Source organism: Corvus brachyrhynchos, unplaced genomic scaffold (assembly GCF_000691975.1).
Source record: "Corvus brachyrhynchos isolate BGI_N302 unplaced genomic scaffold, ASM69197v1 scaffold346, whole genome shotgun sequence".
In the NCBI taxonomy this organism is placed as follows: Eukaryota; Metazoa; Chordata; class Aves; order Passeriformes; family Corvidae; genus Corvus; species Corvus brachyrhynchos.
This window is the reverse complement of record NW_008238644.1, coordinates 3616870-3639880: the sequence shown is the minus strand read 5'-3', so window position 1 is coordinate 3639880 and position 23011 is coordinate 3616870. Positions and strand designations below refer to the sequence as shown.

The following is a 23011-nucleotide window of genomic DNA, read 5'->3' as shown; positions in this document are numbered from 1 at the left end:
GCATGCGCACACGGGGGGCGCCGGCGGCGCGCAAACTCCGCCGTGGCCAATTCCAAGCGAAAACGCCCATTTCTGCCGAAACAGCCGCTCAAAACGTGACGCAAAGGAAGAGGAAAGGACAGCAAGGCTTTTTTCTTTCTGACAGCAGGACAAAACGTGAAACACCGGTCTAATCAGTCAAACTGGCAAACCAAAGCTTTATTTTTTTTTTTTTTTTAAAGTCTTTGCTACAGTACCTAGGACTGCATCCCTATACATAATTAACAATCATTCCTGAAAGATCTGTATTTGGCACCAGTTTGTGTTTACCTCAAACACTTGTGGGGAGGATTAATTTCAAATCAAATTTGGTTTTTCAACAGAATAGGAGCTGCCATCATGAAGCCAATTAGCTGAGTTATTGGAGAAGCTTAAAAAACAAAACAAAACAAAAAAAAACCAGAAGTCCTTATCTTAACCAACACATTACAGAGAGCTCCAAAACAGAGGTCAAACATTAAAAGGCTGATATAGGCTCAAGTGGTTTATAAAACCTATAAAAAAAGACTACACCAGCACATATGCCCCTTCAGTCCACGCAGTTTAGAAATTAACACAGGGAGCAACTCGCTAGCTGGAAATCTTGTCATGGGAGAACCACATATATACCAACAGGAGTACCCAAAATCAAATGTTAAAACGCTCCAATTCCCAATCCACATAAAAGGAGAGAGGTTTGTAGGAAGATTAAATCAATTCATGATATCATAAATTGGTTGGGCAGTTCAAACTTTCCCCAGCAACCACTTTGTCACTCACACACACAGGCTCACATATACACGGCTCAATCCCATTCAAATTCCTCATGGAATAAAAGGATCCCAGGCTCTATTGAGTCTTTACCTATCATGCAAGAAATAGGTCTGGCTGTGCTTTAATCACCATCATGTATTACTTCAGCCACAGAGTACCAGGCAGATTAAGTAGAAATGCACAGTTTTTAGCTCATCATCTCTGCACAAGTGTTGGAGAGGCTCAGTTCCTGGAGAGTTCCTGGTGGGCACACCCAGTCTCTCTTCATGCAGACTCGCTGGCCTCCACTGGTTTGATCATGTGGTCCGGTTTGTTGCCCGCAGCGTAGTGATCCCACATCTGGAGGTACAGCCGCTCCAGGTCCATCGTGTACTGCTTTGTGTTGAACAAAGGGCTGGATATTCTCTGCTTCCAGACTTTGCCACGGATTTTCTTCAGGCTACAAAAGAGAGTTAAAGCAGTCATGAGACACTCCAAACACTACATAATACTGTTTACCTTTGAAACCTGCTGTTTTCAGCTAACTCAGAACTGCCTGTACAACTGTTTCAAAAACACCTGCCCCCCACCTCCACCAAATTCCTGTTCTATCTCATCATTTCTGATACAGACCGGTATGACCACTTCAATTCAGAAGAGCTGCAACATTAACTTGCTGCATTATCTGTAGCGCAGTAACACTTCACAGCATGATTTTAACTTGAAGTGACAAACTGCTTAATCTTCACTTTAAAAAAGAACAAAATGGGAACTATATTGCACTTCTGCACATAAGCAGTTTCTTCAGAATTTTCATTCAATTGGGAGTGCTGCTAAGTTACCATAAAAGCAGAAGCTGAATTAACTGCAACACAAGACACCTCTAGAAGAGGACTGCCCAGCTATTTTAAATATAAACTATCTGCAGGATTAAAACTACTGATGTCTCAGCACTGTGCCCAAATACAGTACTCTACATTCTTGATGTTCCCACATCACAGAGTCCCAAGTCTGCTTACTATTCCAGGTCAGTTCCCAGTTTCACAGCAATATCCTCATACTCCTGTCTGCTTTTTGCAATCAGCTCAAGACAACCCAGGCAAGTGAGCTGTGAGGCAGCAACTCGTGAGGCAAGAGTCTCGCCTGAAGAAAAGAAAATAAAAGGCAAATCAAAACCAACAAAAACAACCAGGAATGAGTTTATCAAGACACTTATCACACACTAGGAGTTACCTTCCTTCTGCCTCCACAAGGAGCAAAGTTTGATGTGTTTGCTGTTACTAAAAAATTACTAACATTCCAACGCATGTGTCCAGTGTAGGTTCCCTGCTGCATTACCTGGCATAGTGACCATTGGCGTTCCAGCCCAGAGCACGTCCATGCCAGTTGTGTGCCCATTGCAAAGGGGAGTGTCCAGACAAACATCAGCCAACTGCCCTCTCCTCACATGCTCTTCTTTGGGGGCAACAGGTGAAAAGATGATTCGGTTTTGGGCAAGACCCAAGTTCTGTGCGTACTGCTGGATATTGGGCTCTCCTACAGCTGGGAAACGTAGCAGCCAAAGCACACTGTTGGGAACTCTTTTTAGGATCTGTAACAAAAATAAAGAGCAAATACAGAAAGTCCAGAGAGGAACATTTATTTTTCTGAAGAAGAAATTGCCACATACTAAGTGGAAGCCATCATCATTCAGTACTTTGAGGTATAGAGCAGAAATTCAACAGATCATCATTATGAATGAGATCACCAGGATTGTATTTCTAACCCACTGAAAGAGACAGCAACTCTGAGCAACACTTCACAGAGCAGTTCTTAAGAGAGTAAGTCCTGAAATTAATGGTCTCATTTGTTTATAGGCCCATACTATGGAATATAAAAAATTACCCCCAAGTAGTTCTCAGCAATACACCGTAAGCTGGAACCTGATACAGATGTATCAATCTATCAACTGCCAAGGCCAATTGTAACTCAATTGCAGAGACTAAGGAAAGCCAGAATTATTTCACAATGGAGAACCAGCATACTTAGGCTGTCCAAACCACAAATTTTCACTGGCTAGATGCACAGGTATCATCTGAAACACATCTAAAACACTCTATATTCTGCTAACACTAAGCCCTGCACATGAACACTGTAGGGATTCAAACGGCTCAATGTCAGCGTTTTCCACAGAGAAGTTAAAACTTAACTTGCACGAAGTTTTAGCTAACCTGAACAGCTATGCCTGAAGTCTGACCTTAGATTTCCTACTGGATACAGATACTCACATTAGCCCACATCTGCAAGGTGGAAGGATCAATCTTATACAGCTGGTTGAAGTTACAGTACACAACAGCATCCTCTGGTAAGCCGTACTGAGAACGGGTAGTAACAATTATAGTCCGTGGAACTTCTTCACCAGTTGCTGCTTTGTTGTTAATCTAAAGGGGGAAAAAAAAAAGCTACTGAAACACTGAAACTGCAGGAAACAAGACTATGCCCTGTGGAAATGTCCTGAGACACATTTGTTAGCATAACAAATTACTGTAAGCATATCTTTGGTTTTATGATACAAAACAAAATTGTCTACTTACCCACGGCAAGAATTTAACTGGTATGTGTACACGCTTGTGGATGCCACAATGTTGCAACCACCAAGGCAAAAAACACTGGGCATTTTCATGCCCTTCCTATATCTCCCCGAAATTCCAAGTAACTGGAATAATTGGAAAGAAGAATCATATAAAGAGGCATTACACATGGAATCCTATCCTCCTTAAGGTCACTTAATTTCCTCGAGACCAAAAATAAAATTAAAACTGAAAGACAGAATAAAAAGGTATTTAGAAAGCAAAGATGGGGTTTGGCTTGTTTGGAATTTTGTGGTTTATTTTTGGGTGGGTTTTTTGTGTGTGCTTTTTTTTTTTTTTAAGAGAGAAAGAATACAGTAAGCACAGAACAGATAATCAATAGATGCAGACTCAGATTTAATAATAATAATAATTTAATAAGTCTGATAAGACTGTAAGGAACCAGTTGACAAGGAAAATAATGAAAATAATAAAAATTAGATTAGAAGAGTTAATTATGAACTTTAAAAAAAAAAGAATCTTAAAGCATTCACAAAGAATAAGAATATGCTAATAAAAAGCAGCAGAGGATGAAGTTGGGATAATCAAGATACCATGCAAGAGTCCTGAGGATTAGTAAAATGGAAGCAGGATTTTCAATTTTTTTTTTAATAATGACATGCAATAATGGCATCAAAACTAAACAGACACAGCAACACAGCTACTTAGAGCCTTCTTCCTTATATATGTATTTTTACATACATATGGGTTTAAAATTTAGACAGTGGCATTGCAGCCAGCCACTGATGACACACTTGATGTGAATGACAATGACTCGCTGTCACTGACTGTTAGAAGATGCACAACAGCTCTAAAGAAGTTGGTAAACATGCTACTTATTTAGGTCACCGAGACCTCAAAAAACACAATGCTCAGTTCTTGTTGACCTATGCCCAAAAGTAGCTGATCTCAGCACAAAGAAGTGCTATATTAGCGTCACTGAACGACAGAAATCCTGTTTTAGAAGTGCACAGACAGATCTTAGGAGTGTTTCATCTCAGTGGTGGAGCGTTAAGACAAGAATTCTCTATGATTCTCAGATGACAACTTCAGAAAAAAACAGCCTTACGGGCCAAACTAAGAGAAACTATTACCAACTCAAAGAAAAGTCTCAGTTGTGAACAAAAGAACTCCAAAATAAAACAAGGTATGAGATTATGAAGAGAGCAGTGGCAATAAAAGATATCAAAATGCTGTAAAAGAGGTTCCTGAGGGACTGTAAACTGAGTAAAACTCACAAGATAATGAGTTATGCCAATGTCAGAATATGGCATTTCTGAAAGGGAAAAACTGTTCTGCAGTGGAAGAAGAGTTAAACACCACCAGTAACTGTCACTAAAATCCCATGAATTGTTAAGCCCTGAGAGGTGGTAATACAATGCATAATTCTGAAAGATGTAAGGAGATGAATAAATGTTGAAATACAGTGGAGTAACTTTGCCTCTATTCTATTACTCAGCAATTTTTTTTTCCAACAGAAAAACACAACTGACACTGAATAACAGGTCACAAATCTCAGTAGGCTGCAGGCAGTAAGGAAATCTTGCCTTCAAATTCAGAACAAACAAGTATCTTCTTTATGCAACAAGAATGAATTTCTTTGGACTTTAGATACCTCTAGATACAATTCCTCTATCTTTGGGGGGGGGAAAGATCATCTTCCATTACATCTGTGGCTTACAATGAGCTTCCTTCAATATGACAACTAAATGAATCAACATGACAGAAAACACATTTGCTTGGAGGCTCTTCTTCGTTATGTTAAAACATACATATGTAACATAAAGCCCAAGAGAACAGTGTCCTGAAGTGCCTCACCTGAGTAGTTGCTAATCCATTACTGATGTTGAATCCATTGATAGTAATCTGAATTTGTCCACGATTAATCATCTCAATCACAGCCTCTGCAATGGTGTTCATAGGGATGACTGGCATGCTGAGGGCGGCATTGCCATCGGCATTGTCACAGCTGTCGGGACACTTCATCTGAGATAAATCACACAGGCATCAGAGGGAGTACTACCTTCAGTCCCCAGGACTGTACACAGACAAGAGCAGCTCTCACCTTAACAATCTTGACATCAGGAAGGCTGTCAAGGAATGCCTTCAAGTCAATGCCATTCAGAACAATCCTGTTATCATAAATATGACCATTGGACTTGAAATCAATGACTGCTTTTTTCTGTAAAAAAAAAAAAAAGATTTCAAGAAGTTACAAGATCACTTACCAATACTATACTAAGTGCCATTTCATAAAGACACCTATGGAAAACACCTACTTTTCTTGCCCCATCTTCCAACATACCTTCAGATGGGGGAACATGTTGGCGTGGTCTCCGATAAAGAAAGTGTTTGGCATGTAAGCTAATTTCTCTGAATACTGCTCAGCCACCTCAACTGGGGAAGTTTCTTTATCTGTGATGATATAATCCATGAACAATGCCCCACTGGTTCCAGGATACCCTAGCCACATTGCCTAAAAAATAAGAAAGCAAGGTTTTGCCACATACAGGTTCAAGTTCCCTCTTCTGCTTTACCAACTGAAGATCGACCCCTAACTCCAAACTTTCACTACCAAGACAGTGAACAGCTCAAAGATATTCTAAAATTGATGTCTCAAGCAAATTTCCCCCACTATGTGCAGCTTTAAGCCAGAACACTAACCAGTGATTACAGCTTCTCTGACCTGAGACAACTCCTGTAGTCTAGACTGACTCTAATTATGGTTCCTCTCATTCTCTTTCCATAGGCATTTTAGAAAATCTTTAGTCAAAAAATCCCCCCAAAAAACTCTGACATTGATTCTGGCTTACTAAGAGCCTTCTGACTTGGTTACCTGAATAGGTGCTGGTCTCAGGGCAAACAATTCATTTCGGGCTCCCTTGGTGTAGCCATTCATATTAATGAGAATGTGAATCCCGTCCTGATGGATGCGGTCTGCTGCTTTTCCATTACATGGTATCTAAGAATAAATAAATACATGAATACAAGTTCTTTGTGTTTTCAGTCCTCCAGTAATAAATGTGGTTAGTCATCAGTGTAACAATGGAGAGATGCCAACTGCATAATTTAATTTAAGTGAAACTTAAATCTTGTTATGCCTGGTTTTACAGAAGTCTAAGTCCTCAATGCAGCACTTAACTTCAGTAGCAGTAAAACAAAAGCTAAAGGCTAGAAACTGAGGTTATACAAACCAGAACAGCCTCCCCCACACCCACTCCTCTAAGGCTAATTAGTAATCAAAGCTCACATGGGTCAAGTGGCACATTCACAAACTAAGGTAGTACAGAAAATCAAACAGAAGATCAAGAATAAGCCAATTAGCTACTCCTAAGGATTTTGTCTTGACTTCTGTGTATACTGAAATCCTGGTCAGTTTTCACACTGAACCTAAAGCAAGCCTAAATGTTGCAGTTGTGACATCTTGATTTCTCCATGACATTTAATTATGACTTATCTTGAGATCTAATGTGAGAGTTAATAAATAATGATAATGTTACTTTTTAGTAAGCAGAGATCACAAGATAACCACCACATCCCAGGTAAGGCCTAACATCAGTACATCTACAAATTTCAAAATTCTCAAGACTAACATCAACCTAATTCAAGAAATGATTTTAAGTAAGAATCTCAAACTACAGCCTCATCTCCTCCTTCTTCATTTAGAAAAATCTAGGTTTGCTAAAAGGTCAAAGCATAAAACAAGCTCACCTGAGATAAGTCAATGAAATGATTTGCTTCAGCCATCACTTTTACACGGAAGTTTGTCCCATCATCAGGACTCAGGGCATAACAGAATACCTAGAATATGAGGCACCAAAAACTGAGTATCTATGACAACTTGCCCATAAAATAACTGTGCAATATTGCAATTTTTAATTACATCTAGTTTCACACAAACCATATTAATTTATGTGGCATTTACCAGCTGAGAAAGAAGCAAAAAAAACCGCACTGGGCCATTTTTTGACACATTTGAACCAGGCCTATTTCTGGTGCCAGAGTATGGCACTGCATACTGCGGAGACATATATCCAACGTTCTCATGAGTGCAAGGCAAAGTAATTTAACAGAAGATTTGCATAAGAATTAAATTCTCTAAGAATGCCTTCTACAAGTCACCTTTGACTTTGTAATTAGTGAGAATCATAACTATCAATCAGGCTGACCAGACAAGCTAAGCCTCAGGGAAGCTTTTTAACAGTGACTAGTTCTCCTGATGCCTTTTCCTGGTCTTAAAATCAAGAGTCATACACGGTTAGAAGGAGAAAAGGGATTTTACCTTGGTATTTATTTTAAGGATCCTTAGGTGCACACATCCAGGTCATGTGCATCACAATGCACGCCCCACAAAAGATCTGGTATAACATTACAGGTCTTACTAATTAGCAGATCTATCAAAGATTCCCCAATGAGAGGCTCGAGTGAGCTCCCCTCCCCAAGGAACCTTCCCCTGGATGGTTCTATCTTGGTTTACAGAATGTGTTCTGGAGAGGACCTTGGGCTCTGGGGCACACTGATCCCTGGCTACGAAGCTTCTAAAATGTTTAGTCTCTTAGCTTGACAAACAAGTCCAAGAATGTAGGCAAAAAGCACTAAGAATGCAGAAGTTGTAAAAAAGGTATAACAGGGGTATAAAAGAAAAGGCAAAAAATCTTCATGGCATCACTCCCAGTCAGGAAACTGAAAGTGTATCTGAAAACAACACTTCATCCTGGGAAAGTAGGATGACTTGGACCGAAGAACTCTTCAACCCATAAAAAAACAAACCCAAGAAGCAAAGATTTGCTCTTTCCTTGTTTAATAGCTTGCACCAAGAAGAAGTGCCACTTACAGCCTTATTTAAAGCTTTAAGTATGCCATTTATATTTTTACCTCAAATTTGTCTGGGTTATGCATGCCTGGAATTGACTGCATTAGGTGTGAGGTTGGATGGTTTCCGAAGTCAGAGCTCACATAGCCAATACGAAGTCGACCTTCACTGGCCTTCAGATCCTTGGGGTGCTCATATGGTGGCTTGTGAAGAACATTAATCTGCCAAGAAAACACATGAGTGTTTACAACCTCAGGAACTAAAATATAAACAAAAGGGACAAAAACCTCCTAGGAGTTTGTGAAATTAACCTTATCCCACATTCAAGCAAGCAGTCATGGACATATGTTATTCCAAACCTGCATTCTACGTATTCCACTGCAGCCAAGTGCAGTGCCCACACACTGTGTCACAAGATGTGATGTCTCTGCTCTCAGACAAATACAGACATCACTACTGCATTTCTGTTTTTCTAACAGTTTCAATATCCCACCCCTGATCATTAAATATACTGACACCATTAGTTAACCAGACCCTGCCACCAGCTGACAGCACATTTTCATTTATAACTGGCAACCTGCACAAGTAGTCTGTCTCAAAACTCACGAAGCACTAACAACTGTGAACATTACATCCTATCTCTTTATGTGTCAGTGACTCAGAAAGCCTACAAAAGCTAATACTGAGAATCTGAGTATTTGATTCTGAGCAGAAACAGGCAAAGCCCCAAAGAACTTCAATCACAATTGGCCTGTATAGAACTTCCTACCTTGTCCAAACAGAGATTTCCATGTCTCTCAGCAATTGCCTTCCTGAAACTGTGAGAAAGGGGATACAGCATGCTATGATGTGGGTGTACAGAAGGCAGTCTGTTTTTCTCCAGCTGATCAGCTACAATGCTAACCAGCTTCTTCATTCTTTCATCATAGTCTGTCCAGTCACAGACAATCTAAAAAAAAAGGAAAAACAAAGATTAGAACAACAGCTTCCTTCAACCTGTATCAGTTATTTCACAGGTTGAGATTAATGTTTCTTCCAAAAATGGAAGTGAGAACTTCTATAATTACTGTTGACGACTGTATAATCTTATCTTCTCATTTAAATCTAACTCTTTACATTTAAATTAGTAATCTGCTACATAGGAATCCTGAGAATTACAATCAAAGCCTCATCTTCCTCACCTGCAAACAGTGGGCCAAGTTACAATAGGCATCTGGGAAATCAGGTTTCAGTTTCAGAGCAGTACGGTAAGAGGCAATAGCTTCTGGTATATTCCCTGAATCCTGCGAAGACACAGAAATGAGTCAGCAGGTAAAAATATCCTCAGGGTAACTACTCACAGTGCCCCACCACACTCTTATAAGAGTGAATCATTTGCATGTGCTACCTTGTGAATCGAGGCCAGATTGCTGTGGGCATCAGCAAAGGCTGGGTTTATCTGAATGGCACGGGTGTAGCACTGCAGAGCTCCTTGAACATCCTGCATCTCCTTCAAAGTGTTTCCCATATTAGAATAAGCATCTGCAAATGTGGGGCTGATTCTGAAAAATAAAGGTAATATGTCATGAACAAGAAAAGCTCCTCCTCCAACGAGAAGACACACTCAAATCCAGACTTTTCCACTTGAGCAACTACGCAAATGAAAACACATGACTAAATCACCTTCTGTACAAATCTAGGCACCTTCCTGTTAGGAAAGGCTGGGACCCTTACAGAGAGTATCCATTTACCTAATAGCCTCTTTGTAATGCATCAGAGCTTCCTGTAACTTTCCCTGCTGTTGCAGAACACTTGCTAAGTTTGAATGCGCTGCAGCAAACTCTGGAAACACCTGGAAGAAAAAGAAACTGACTCTGTCTCAAATGTCACAAGCAGACCACAGCACAAATACTTGTGCATTTATTACTGTATTTTCTTACTTTTGTTTATAGAGAGGATGAAAAAACCTAGGTCCTATTAGAAATTCCCAACCCGAACCACCCACCTCTCCCTCCCATTCTACTGTACCTCAAGAGCCTTCCGGTAAAGACGGACAGCTTCCTCAATATTGCCCTGCTCCCGCTTGATGTTTGCCAGATTGTTGAGAGAATCTGCATGAGTGGGACAAAGTCGAAGGGCTGTGTTGTAGCATTCTTCTGCTTCTACCACCTTGAAAAAAAGGGACACTGTTAATATAGTAATATTTATTGTAAAAGCACTGTTTAGGAGAAGTCATTATACAATCACTTTTAAAAGGTTCAAGATGGAGATTTCCTGAATTATTCTCCCTTTTAAGTAAGTGAGGTTAACATCCATCTTAACAAAAGTGGTGACTGCTGGTGTCTATTAAAAAAGCATTCAGTGTAATTCTAAGAAGGAAAGAAGTGCTCCTTACACTGCCTTTCTCCTTCAAGGCATTGGCCAAGTTGCAGTAGGCATCAGGGAAGTGGGGCTGGAGCTCAATGGCCCTCCTGTAGGTGTCTATAGCCAGGTCTATCAGGCCCTGCTCATAGTACACACAGGCAAGGTTGCCGTGCACAACTGCGTGATTTGGGCTCAAACTCAAGGCTCGCAGATAAGCTGCCACAGCTCTGAAAAAAAACAAAGGGAAAAAAAAAAAGAGAAGGTAAACAATCATCCAGAGAGCAGGAATTACTTACCTTGCTTGGTACAGTGTTTAGTGAACAGTATTAGGTCTGCTGGAAAACAAGCAAAGCTTTCAGCTACTTTTTAAAAACACACTTCATTATTAGGAAAAACACCTTTTTTTCCTTACTCCATTTTTTGCCAATTTATTATTCCATTTTAACAAGATAAACAGTATTATGTCTTTATTCTCTCCAGTAACCTATCATGATTTACTTAAGACTTCAATCATCACTTTGTTCCAAAGTGAAATCTTTAATTATGTGCTCCTATAGCACTATACAAATGGCTGATGTATTCAAATCCAGTTTCTAGGAAAATCATAACAATATACATAGTAAGTAATGTTTAAAAGGTGATTCAAGATCTGAAATTATGAAAATACATGCCTCTGGTCCACTAATTCATGGTTAAATTAGATATCACTGAATCATTTAGACTGTGTGCAATGCAGGTAATTAACCTGTTCCTTGCAAGTTTTTATTAAATTTGGGGCCACAAACCACAGCTACCAGAAATTATAAACCAATTAACAGATGCAATATGGTACACTGCATATAAACAACACAGCCTGGATCTTTTCCCAGAAACAAAAGATTCACTTGTCAGATTAGAGGTCTCAGAACACATTAGCTCAACAAGACAGCAGCACTATTGCAACCCAAGGCAATAACATGACGGGGACATGTCACAAATACAGACTATTCAATCAAATGTTTAGCTGAATTCCAGCATTTTAGTTTGTCTCACACAGAAGGAAAATTTTAGAAGAGACACACTGGCAAATTATGTTCTGAATCACATAATGAAAACAGAGAATTCATGTATTCAGGCCTTTCTCGTGCATCTTATTTTCACCCTCCCCAGCCTTAATTTCAAATCTATTTTCATCAGAAACTCTCATTTTTGACAGTGCATTGTACAAGAAAGCAATATGAAAGAATACATTTCACTGTAATTTTTCATTTTTATTTAAACAGACCAGTAGCCTGGTCTGTCTGCACTTCAAAGCCACTTGCTTGCTCACCTTACAGCTGAAGTCTTTGCTACCCCTGTCCATAGACTTTACAGAAGGAACATAATCTGTACCTTGATACACCTGACGAGCCACAGAGACCAACAGTATTGATCTGCTTACCTGTCAAATATCCTTGCCTCCTTCAGAACATTTCCCAGATTGATGTAAGCATCCAAAAAATTTGGGTCAAGTGTTACAGCCTGAAAATATTTTTGAAGTAAAAGTTTTGAGCATTTAACACAAAAACATTATCTATGAAACTGAGTTGATGCTTTTTTGAAATTTGGTAACTATAATCTGTAAGCTTTTAAGACTTTATCAATAACCTAGTAATGAAGGAAAACTTATATAAACCAATCACAGAGCAAAATTATTTATCTGTAGAAATGACAGCACGTACTTCCTTCAAATTTATTTGTCTGCTTACCTATTCAGTTGCAACTACTGCAGAATGAAGTGCTAAGCATTTATTTCACATTAGGCTGATCATACTTCACACTCCTGTCTACTGATGCTATGTTGTCTTTAGCTCGTTTTTAAGAGGAGAAACCCTAAAAAACCTTATCTGTATCCTTTATCTACTGCAAAGTGAGACAGAATTTTAAAACTTTACCAGTGCAGAAAAACAGAGACTGTGCACAAGAACAAGGAAAGAGCAAATACATCACATGTGCAGGGAAAATTCAGTAGCCATTTAACTAGAACGTCTTCACTCCCTTCAAAACTAATAAAATGTAAAAAACCACTTAAGAAACTGATGAAGTTACAGAAGCTGCAGTACAAAGCTACATGTGAGTATCTGACAAGCCCCACAGTCTTACAGTCTCATGGGAACTATTAATTCCAAATTAAAATACTTCATCTATCATGAACTAGACACAGATCCCCCCCCCCAAAAAAATCTTGAGCAGCTAGACTTTTTTCTGTAGATTTAAAGCTATGAATTTCAGAAAGAAACTATTGCCACATCTTAAATCCAACTTTAGAAATGAGTACAAAATTAATTACGGTGCCAGTTAGATACTAATTGGAAGGAATCAGACAACTAGTTAATGACACTAATCTAGAGAAGTCTGTACAGTGGTGAAAAATAACCCTGGAGAAGAGGAATTAATGTGTCACCTAAAACTGTTCTTCTCAGATACTCAAAGGACAGTAATACCTGAAACAAAAGTCACAATGAAAAATGATTTTAAGGACCAAGTTGATTCTCTCACACATAAAACATGCAAAACATTATCATCTAATCAGATTTTTAAAAAATTTAGTCCAAAAAAGGGCTGAAAAAATTTAATTAATTTTTTCATATTTGACATGTGTCAAGTCCTAGGGCAGTTCTAAGTGTCTGTCTGTAGCAGCATACAGGCAGTTTGAAACACCAGCAAGTTTAAAAAAACAATTAACATGAGCTGTTAACTAAGAGGATCATACGAAGTTCTCCACTATCAAAATATTTCTATCACCTGCAAGCACACAACTGCATGTACATATGCAAATCTAGCAGTGAAGCTGACTCCCTTAGGTAGTTACCTTTTCAAAGTGATGAATTGCAAGCCAAATTTCTCCTTGGGCATTGAAAACACAGCCAAGATTACTCCAAGCCACTGCAAAGTTTGGTTGAGTCTCAATTGCTTTTAAGTAACAGGCCTTGGAATAGTTAAAGAAGAGAGATACAAGGGAAGGGGAATATTTGTAAAAAGAAAAAAATGAGAAAAAATAATTGTTAGTATGCCTTCTCTAACCAGCCAAAAGTGACCCTGCAGTATAGGCTAGCTTGCGCCAAAACTAATGCGCTGCAAACTGTTGTTGATCCTGCGCCAGCGCAAACCAAAACCCAGGTGCAAGCCCACCATTTTTCAGTTATGCTGGTAACAGTTTAACATTCCTTCAGACACCAAATCACCACAGAAATCATCTTAGAAACAATTCAAGTAGTTTACCAGAAACATATGCCGCCTCCAAGTGCGTAAAAATCAAAAAATTACCGTGCAAAAACAACTTCGCTCTGAAACAAAATTTTCCAATATTCTAAATCAGATAGAAATTACTTTAAAAAAAAAAAAACCCGGAACCAAAAAAGCTACAGAAAAAGATGAAGCCATTCCTCAGTTTTAAGTGTGCTTAGCAAATGAGATGACACACCCCATCTGTATCTTGTTTGCTGGTTTCTTCAAATACAATTCAACCTCTCCTGCAGCTTCAAAACCTCAAATGACAGGATTGCATGAAGGTTTAGGTCCCTGTAATGCAAGCGCAAGAAATCGCTGCGCATCCTACCCAGCACGGCGCCACGCTATCGCTGCGAACTGCTTGGCTCTAGTGATTGCCCCAAGGTGCAGTGAACGGCCAACCAGAATCATTAATCTACCAGACAGGCCCACACAAAACTCGCATGTTAAATTTGATGTCTGGACTCTGTAAATGCATTACAACCCAATTTTATCCAAAAGGCTGCAGCCTGGAGCTCGGGCAGTCGCCCGATCAGAGATTAATCATCGAGTCAACCGTTCACGGGGGCTTTAATCGCACGCAATGCGCGTTACCGCTGCGCAGCCTTTGCGCTACTGCAGGATCACAGCGCATCATCAGAAGAGCAGAACGCTGCAATCCAAACAAAGAAGAAAAAAGGAAAAAAATGAACAACCAGAAGAGTTAGAAGCTTTTACTATTAACTATCTCCAATTATTTCTTTAAAAAATATTTTAATTTACTTTTACTTTATTTCTTTGAAAGAATTTGTGGCTAATAGTATAAAATATTCTTACATTACTTGCTTGTAATTAAATATTTTAAGCTGTTTCTGAAGCCACAAGACAGAAGATTCAGGCATGGAGGCAAATGGTTTTGCTGTGGCAGTTACAAACCCGTTACCATATTTCTCATCATGTGACTTTTCGGTGCGTTCCTTGCTGGAAGAGGAGGAGGAGGTGTGTGTCTGCCCTAGATCCAGGCCTCGAGCTCCCTTCAGCGAGGCACCTTACGCATGGAATAGGAGGTTTCACCCACCTGAAACCTTCTAAATACAATATCAGTGGTGAAAAACCAAAAACAAGAGAGAAAATAAAACAAGATCATTAGTAAGAGTTCAACAAAGCAATTGCATTTTTTTGGATATGTCTTAACACATGGGAATGAGGATAATCTGTCTGTAACAAGGGAGACATGCAGAAGGGAGAGGGTTAATCGGGCAATTGCATACAGCAGGGACTTTTTTTTTTTTTTGGAAGAAAGGCTCTGAAATATCTACAAAGAAATTAAATTTTAGTTCAAACTGTAAGGAATCTGCTGGCTTGATCTTTCAAATGGACTGATAACCAAAGAAACACATTGCAATTTACTCAAGATGTTTTTCCTCGTTTATTAAGTTCTCACAAAACGGAATAACACTTTCAAACTAGGTGTCTCCAGAGCTCTGAAACAAAGAAGTCAGCAACCTAAGGCAGGCGCAGTGTCTTGGCCTATACCAGTCACACTAAAGCTGCAGTGAAGTGCAATTCATGTTAGCTGTCCGCTTGGTGGGCTGAGAACCAAGTGTCTCAAAGACTGTTTAACTCCGAATGCCGCTATACAATGTTTTCAACCTGGATCCGACCAAATCAATCAGGCTGCCCTAGGGTGGTACACACATCCAAGTTGTTATGAGAAATCAAACAATATTGAATTTTGAACCTGCAGTCCCCGTTACCCCATAAAGATGCCCACCCTCCCCAGATGGTGCTGCAGCCAAACAGACAGCTACGCTGTTCATACACTCCACTTCTGAGCATGCGCGTGGGGCTTGGAGCGACAGCCGTGGAGTCCAGAGTGGTTCTGATTTCTCCACACTCCTCACCCCTGCAGCGCGGACGCGTAAGGTGGCTTGTAACAAGACAATTTCTTTCTGCAATCCAAATTTTAACGTGCCAAGAATTTTAAACTCATCTTGGCTTTCGAATTCTCAGTTTAGGAAACGCAAGACTGCTAGAAGCCACCTTTCCACTACAGCAAGTTTTCTTTTGATCAGTTCATTTACCAAACAAACCAGCTTTGTCCTTCCGATTTCTTTATTTTGGGGGAGGGGAGAGGGAAGACATGATGAAAAGATATTGGGGGATGGGGGTGGGGGGGTGGTGTGTGTCGCATACTGCAGCTATTATTTACTAGCCTTTCTTCCACTATCAAGGGAAGGGAAAAGTTAAAAGAATAAAAATCTTTAAAAGCCAGTATTACAAGGTAACATTTGGATAAGTTTCTTCTCCACTTACAAGCCACAAAGGACTTTAGAAGAGCAGCCTTTTCAATAGCACCTGCATCGTACAGGGATCTCGAGCTAACCACAGGCTCTCTGCTTGGCACCAGCAGGCAAGCCTCAGATCTGAAGGATTGTTACTTATTTCCAGATGAAAGCATGATGGAGCCCCTGCCCAATACTTCAGAATGGTATCAGATAGTCTAGTTCAGCAGCAAGGCTCGGTAACTTTCCATTTCTTGACTTAAACCAACTTTTTAAACATGGACATGCCATATCTTGCCCTGCAACTACTCTGGGGTGTTTCAGTGCCTTCAGTTTTCAGAAGTTTCTCGGACTGTCTGTAGATCAACGCAGATTTGAAGACTTGGTGCAAAGTTCAAGTTTTCAAAACACTGACGTTTACATGTATTCTACCCAACACCTACCTTGGCTTCTTCCAAGCGACCCAGGGCTTTGAGCAGGTTCCCCAGGTCACTACGAACACAGTACAAGTCCTGAAAAAATCAAAATCACACCATCATCTTCAGGATCTCAAATGCTCCACAGGTCTTCACAGAGTACTTGCAAGGGAATAACCCAGTCCTCTAAAGCTTAGTTTAGATTCTTAGTAGATACATCACAAATGTAAATTATTTTTCTTGACCTAGCATTACAGACAACAGATAATCTGACCAAATTTAGTACTGTAATGAACAACTGTAAAGAATTAAAAAGAAGTAATATTTCATACAACTCCTATTATACAGAAATCGAAAACTGAAAACAAACGCCCTCCAGCAGCTTAAGTCCTTTTGCCATGTGTAAGCATTTCAAGCCCCATTTTTTTTTCCCAAACCATTGCTCCAAACCTGTACTCTTAAGATACACTATTGCCATTATGGCTTTTAAATAGATATATAAAGTGATTTTGCTGCCTGTATCCCTAAAAAAGTTTTTCTCCCCGTTTTGCCCGCTAATCCATCCATTTCCAACAGCTTTACCACACGTTTTGTTCTTTAATTTATTTGAAATGAAAGCACAGTCTGCAACTGCATTATCTAGCAGTAAAGACCACAGAGAATGGAGACATTTTGTCAACACTAATGAAAGGATTTACTAACCTAAACAAAACTCAACCCCTGTAAAAAATCCCACCATCTCACATTATTCTAACCAGTGCATCCACTAGCCACCCCAAGACACATACTAAGTTAGACAAGTTCACACTGGCTGAAGAACAAAGAGAAATAAGATTCTGGGCACTTGTTGGACTGGGTTTGCTTTTGCTTTTCCTACAGAAAAAGGATTTATGCACACAGGACTGATGCTGCACTTTAAGTATTTTTTATCAAAATGTTTGACCAAAGATGCAGGCAAATACCTTCATCATGCTGAGCAATACTACACAAATTTAATGAGCATGATGCAAAACAAACAGAGGACAGCAGTCTGATACAATGTTTACTGAGAAGTCAATATGAGAAAAATCCAAACACCAGATCAATCAATCTTATAGGAGTCACTTATAGACAGTCAGTTTCAGCCTATAAAACCTAAACTGATGCTTCTGTAAACCAGTCCACAGTGGAAATCTAACCCAGTCTACAGCAGAATTCTAACCAAGGCAACACTCAGCACCATGAAATTTCTAACTTCATGATAAAGTAATACCTGGTGATTTTTCAAGATCTCACATTCAAATCTAAGCACTGATTCTCTCACTGTAATACTACATTAAAGCACACAAAGCTAAATACGAGGCCATTCACTGAAGCTTCTGCCCTCAGAAAAAAAAAAAACCAAACAAACCCTTGCTGTTCTTTGATCTAAACAGTTAAGTATGTTACATATACAGAAAAGCAAACAACCAGCAGCCCTTACTGCAATATACAACTTTTTGTTACAGAAGCCTTTCAAAGATCCTTAAAAATAGTAATAACTACTTCATTAAGTTTATAGCATACAGGTTGAAAGGGTTATCTTTTATTCATTCTATGAAAGCTGCTACTTTTGTGTCCTGGGGCAGTAATTAAGAATGGACTTTTATAAAATAAAGCATTACTTACAGGGTTGTACTGAAGGGCAGACACATATGCCTGTACTGCTCCTTCCATATCACCTGCAGCTACGAGTGCAGCAGCCAAATTTATATATCCATCAATGAAATCTGGTTTGAGGCGCAGTGCATGTCTGTAATGTTCAATTGCTTCCTGCAGCTGTCCACGCTCCTTGTACACATTGCCTAGATTGGAATAGGCTTCGGCCAACAGTGGATTCTGTTTGATTGCCAAAGTGCTGAAGTGAGCAGACCTGGAGAGAACAGACAAGTTAGCAAATAAAAAAACACAGCCCAAAAACAACCAAACAAAAAAAAAAAACCTCACCCTCAACACCCAGTGTTTGCCTGTTTATCTAGTTACTCTAATGAACATTCATGCTTAAGTGAACCAGACATACAGCCAATAAATCTGGACTTACAGAGCTGTCTTTTATGTTTATGCTCCCACCTTAAACTCTGATCTCCCTCGTTCCCATTTTAGGTTGTACTGAAGAAAGACAGGTCTCATTTACAGTCAGAAGGGTTCAAGTTGCCTCACCAAACCTGAGCGCAACACACTTGGAAAAAACACTACAGGAATCCCTCTTCCAACATCTGTACACTTTACGCAATGTTCCACTTGATATTCTTTTCAAGAAGCAGGACATGGCTTACATGTAAAATTCTGTTGTATCCTCACCCATTTTATTTTCCCCTATCTGAACTACTACAACTTCAATCAGAAGACTATATAAAACAGATCTCAGTCAAATGCTCTTACTTCCTTCACCAGCAAACATGAATTTACAGCTAGAAAAAGTGACATTCAAAATGCTAGAGGCACAGAAAGCAAGATCAGGAACAGGCAAACAGAAAGAACACAAAAACAACTTTCAGATCAGAAAACTCCTTTAACTAAACATGCTGCTGGGTAGGAAACAGTCTTGTAACTTCAAATAAAAAAAAAACAAAACTCACCTTGGACTGTAGGTGGAATGAACATTACACATGTAAATCCTGCCAGTACACACCAATGTGCCTGATGCTCCAATGTTAATAGGCACAATATTAAAATAATAATTAGAATAATGGCAAGGCCTCCTGTTGTAAAGCTGATGAGTCCAATTTGTATTTCTCTTACCCCAGCAAAATCCCAGAGGGAAGAAACCTACCTGTCCAGTCGGCGACACTGGAAGTGAATGGACGACAGTAACAAAAGCACACCAGTGTTATCAGGCTCCTGTCTCCAGAGCTGCATGCAGTGTCTCTCTGCTGCTTCAAAGTCTCCTGCCTGATACTCACGATGAGCCAACTCCGCTAACCCTTGGAAGGAAAGCATACGTTTCGTTGGTTCTGGAGAATCACCAAAACATTTAAAGGGGGAAAACAAAAAGTTAGATGATGGGAACAAAACAAAACCAAAACAAAACAAAACAATGAAAACAAATGTACACAACTAATGGATGAAAATGTTTGAAATTATATGAAACACTACAGCAGGTGACAGTTGGGACTCTAAGATCTTATCTGTACCAGTCCTTGACTCCATCAGCTAATAGTAACAAAAATGCAGACTGTAACGACTGTGAATATTTGTAAGTCAGTCATTTTCCATTATTCTGAGACTCCTGTCATGATATATTTTGGTTCCTAACAGTGGAAGTGCTGCTAACAGAACAATGACTCTCCTCACCCTCCCCCATGACTGAAAATCCTACGCTTTGCTATGCTAAAAAAAAGTTCCAATAATTTAATAGGGAAATGAAGGACAGGAGACAAAGACTTCAAAGGACTTGAACAAAATAAAGTTTTGCTGTACAAGCAGTGAAAGCCCTCAAAAAAAAGACAAAAAAAGCACAATGGGTAACATTCCTTGAATCCTGCATACTCCTACATTTTCTTTGAGGAGTCAAAATTCCTTCACAGAAAAAAAAAATGGTCTTGGAACAACAATATCTGATGAGAGACAAACACACACTTCAAAGATTATGCAACTGGCCTACAGGAGGAACCATTAAACACACAGGGTACAGGAAAGAAGTTACTGCTCCTGGAGGCTTAGCTGGAACAGGAGTGACAAAATGGTTTTAGTATTTAATACCCAACTGTGGAGAACGAAAAACTTAAATAAAACACCACCTGTTTTACATAAAACAACTGGAAGTAAGAAAAGTAAGTAAAATTTCTTACAAACTAATAAACAAGTGCAGCTTGGAAAAAACCTACAACCATTCATCCTGGAAAGAAGTGCTGGCCTTCAAATTATGCCTTTATACCAAAGACTCTTACTATTAAAAGGTTTGATTACCTCAAGTATCTCTCCTCTTTCCTCCTGTACTCTGCAGTCCCTTATTTCCATTCATTAAACACTTCCCACCTTATCCCACAGTTTTAAAATTCTGAATTTAAATGAAACAGATAAACCTTTCCTAACAGAAGAAACCACCTCAACAGCTGAGCCTACATTTTTGTACTGGGGTAGTACAAAAGTCCAGAGACTCTCATGCTTTTGTGAGAACTTTAAAGGTGATGAAAAAAAAAATCATAAAGACATTAAGTACAGATTTACTACCTCGTGCTGATTTTACAAAATTGGGATTGACGGAAGTTATTTAAATTGTTTTCAAATGTGGGTTTTTTGTACCAGTAGGTTTTAATGTAAGACTACAAGTGCTCTAAGTAAAGTAATTTTTCCAGACAGTACATTGTCTCTGTCAGTGCTATAAACTGTTTTACAGTAAACTGGAACTACCAAAGCCACTCATTTTCAGGTAATTACCAAATTAGTAGCCAAGTATCTTCATCCAGATTAGATTCCTGTTTTTCAAACCCTGACTATGGGCAAAATGGACTTCGGGATCTGGTTAAACCTACTGGCAAAGATAAAAAGGTACAACCTTTATTCAACATGAGAATGTTGAACTGTGGCTGAAAACCACACCGTTTATAAATGGTGCTGATGGTAATACTGGAGCACCAGTATTGTGGTGCTCCTCACTTGGCCCTTCTGTTAACAGGGTTTGCCCTTCTGGCGGTCAGCACATTTTCAAGTTCCGCTGATGGCACAAACAGAGAAACCAGACAGAGGAAGAGCATGTCTCATGAAGTGGATTTCCTCTTCAAACGCATTTCAACTGTTTTAGTAAATTTCAAAGCTAAAAAAACCAAAAAAGCACACTGAAACAAAACAACCCAAAAGTTTACACTTCAATACTTGTGACTGCTGGGAAGTAGGCTTTCAGCCATGATCTAAATGCTACATTTTGCCTATTTAAAGCAAGAAGTCAAACTGAAGTTACAAATTCCAGGGCAAGAGAGCAGGCGGTGCAGATTTCACACCTGGGAATGAGAACTACTACCAAAAGCAACAAAAGAAGAAACACTGACATTTTCTTTCATTTATCAAGTGTCTCTGTTTACAAAACAACCCACCCTTTGTCCCCAGAGATAAGGCAAACTCAGTATAAAATTGCTAGTCATCTACCTCCAAGCATTTATTTTATAAATGATTCTGATAAAGCTCACTGAAAAGCAGGAAGTGGACAGGCACATCACAAAGTTCAGAACGAGCAAAACTTCTAATACAAAGTTGGCTGGAAGTTATGCAGTGCAAAATATCCGTAAGATAGCCCATGGATGGATGCTCACTAAATCAATGTGTAAAGAAAATAATTGCAGTGAGGACTCACAGCCAGGAAAATCCCGTATCCAGTCTTGCATAAATGAATTTCTGTACCTAGGCTAACTTGTGCTGCACGCTTTGATTATGACCTTGGAAAAAGTCTAGTACGTGCTGTGACAATGACCTTCCCTGAGGCTTCTAGACAATACAAGCAAAACAAAAAGCTGCACAGAACCATCAGAAACGTGCCCAAGGCCATTTCCCTCCCCGACTCGCCCAATGCCATCCTAAACACTTGCAATACACTCACGCTCAACCCTGCGTTAAGATCAGTCTAGGTCCAGACAGGAGCAGTGGTTACCTCCAGCTGGGAGGTGCTGGATGAGCACAGGACTCTCTCCCAGCGTGCACGTGGCTCTTTTTACCTCCAGGGATCCAAGGGGATGCTGCAGCCTCGCTGACCAGACACAGTTCTAGCTGAGAAGGTACGAAACACCGTACTGCAGCATCACTACAGTTTCTCTTTAGATCCCTATCTCTACACTGCTATCCCATCTTTCTCCAAAAGTCCTCTTTTTCCTTCTATTTTTCCCAGACATCGTTTCAGCTCTTCCTGCCCCTCTGGTTATAGAAACCCCCAAAATCTGGGGGATAAAGCTGCGTTGTCCTTTCATCCTTTCAGTTAGCATAACACTTTTTTTTTTTACTCTACAAAAAGTCAGATTTCTCCTCCATTCCTCAAGTCCTGGACCTGCAAACTAGATTTAGGGCAGGATCTTCCGTGATGCAACACGCTATCAGACTGTTCAGAAAAGCGTTTTAGTGCTCGGCTGTGCCACACAATCGGTTTGGATTGGAAGGGACCTTAAAGACAATCTCGTTCCAATTCCACGGCCATGGGAAGGGACACCTTCCATTCGACCAGACTGCTGAAAAAAAAGTCCTAAGTGCAGCGAGCGATTCTGGGCAAACCAGCACATATTTGGGGTCAGGCTTTTAAGACTGTTCAGAAAAGCGTTTTAGTGCTCGGCTGTGCCACACAATCGGTTTGGATTGGAAGGGACCTTAAAGACAATCTCGTTCCAATTCCACGGCCATGGGAAGGGACACCTTCCATTCGACCAGACTGCTGAAAAAAAAGTCCTAAGTGCAGCGAGCGATTCTGGGCAAACCAGCACATATTTGGGGTCAGGCTTTTACCCTACTTCGCCCTCTAACGCAGTCACCTGATAGTCTGATAAATATAGCAGCGAGCCCGCCGCACTCACACCTTCCTGCGCCTCCCCGGCAGCCGCCCCGGGGGCG

General features: G+C 39.9%; 1 protein-coding gene across 2 annotated transcripts; it reads right to left on the bottom strand.

Moving 5' to 3' along the window:
- Positions 1 to 168: 168 nt before the first annotated feature.
- Positions 169 to 19459, bottom strand: OGT (O-linked N-acetylglucosamine (GlcNAc) transferase). 2 transcript variants are annotated; one of them, XR_001863053.1, is made up of 22 exons: positions 19257 to 19459; positions 18113 to 18356; positions 16493 to 16561; positions 13367 to 13483; positions 11957 to 12036; positions 10568 to 10763; positions 10201 to 10341; positions 9924 to 10024; positions 9581 to 9734; positions 9375 to 9476; positions 8963 to 9142; positions 8256 to 8414; positions 7092 to 7181; positions 6217 to 6342; positions 5686 to 5856; positions 5446 to 5562; positions 5199 to 5366; positions 3345 to 3466; positions 3039 to 3191; positions 2110 to 2362; positions 1791 to 1914; positions 169 to 1231 (listed from the first exon to the last, which is right to left on the bottom strand). XR_001863053.1 is itself a non-coding variant. In XM_008636181.2 (21 exons), exons 1-21 carry the CDS (start codon positions 19421 to 19423, stop codon positions 1057 to 1059), a joined length of 3087 nt encoding a protein of 1028 aa, XP_008634403.1. In that variant the 5' UTR covers positions 19424 to 19457; the 3' UTR covers positions 871 to 1056. The 2 variants fall into 2 exon arrangements, 1 of the variants encoding a protein (XP_008634403.1); XM_008636181.2 differs by lacking the exon at positions 3345 to 3466 and having other exon boundaries at positions 871 to 1231; positions 19257 to 19457.
- Between the last annotated feature and the right edge of the window lie 3552 nt (positions 19460 to 23011).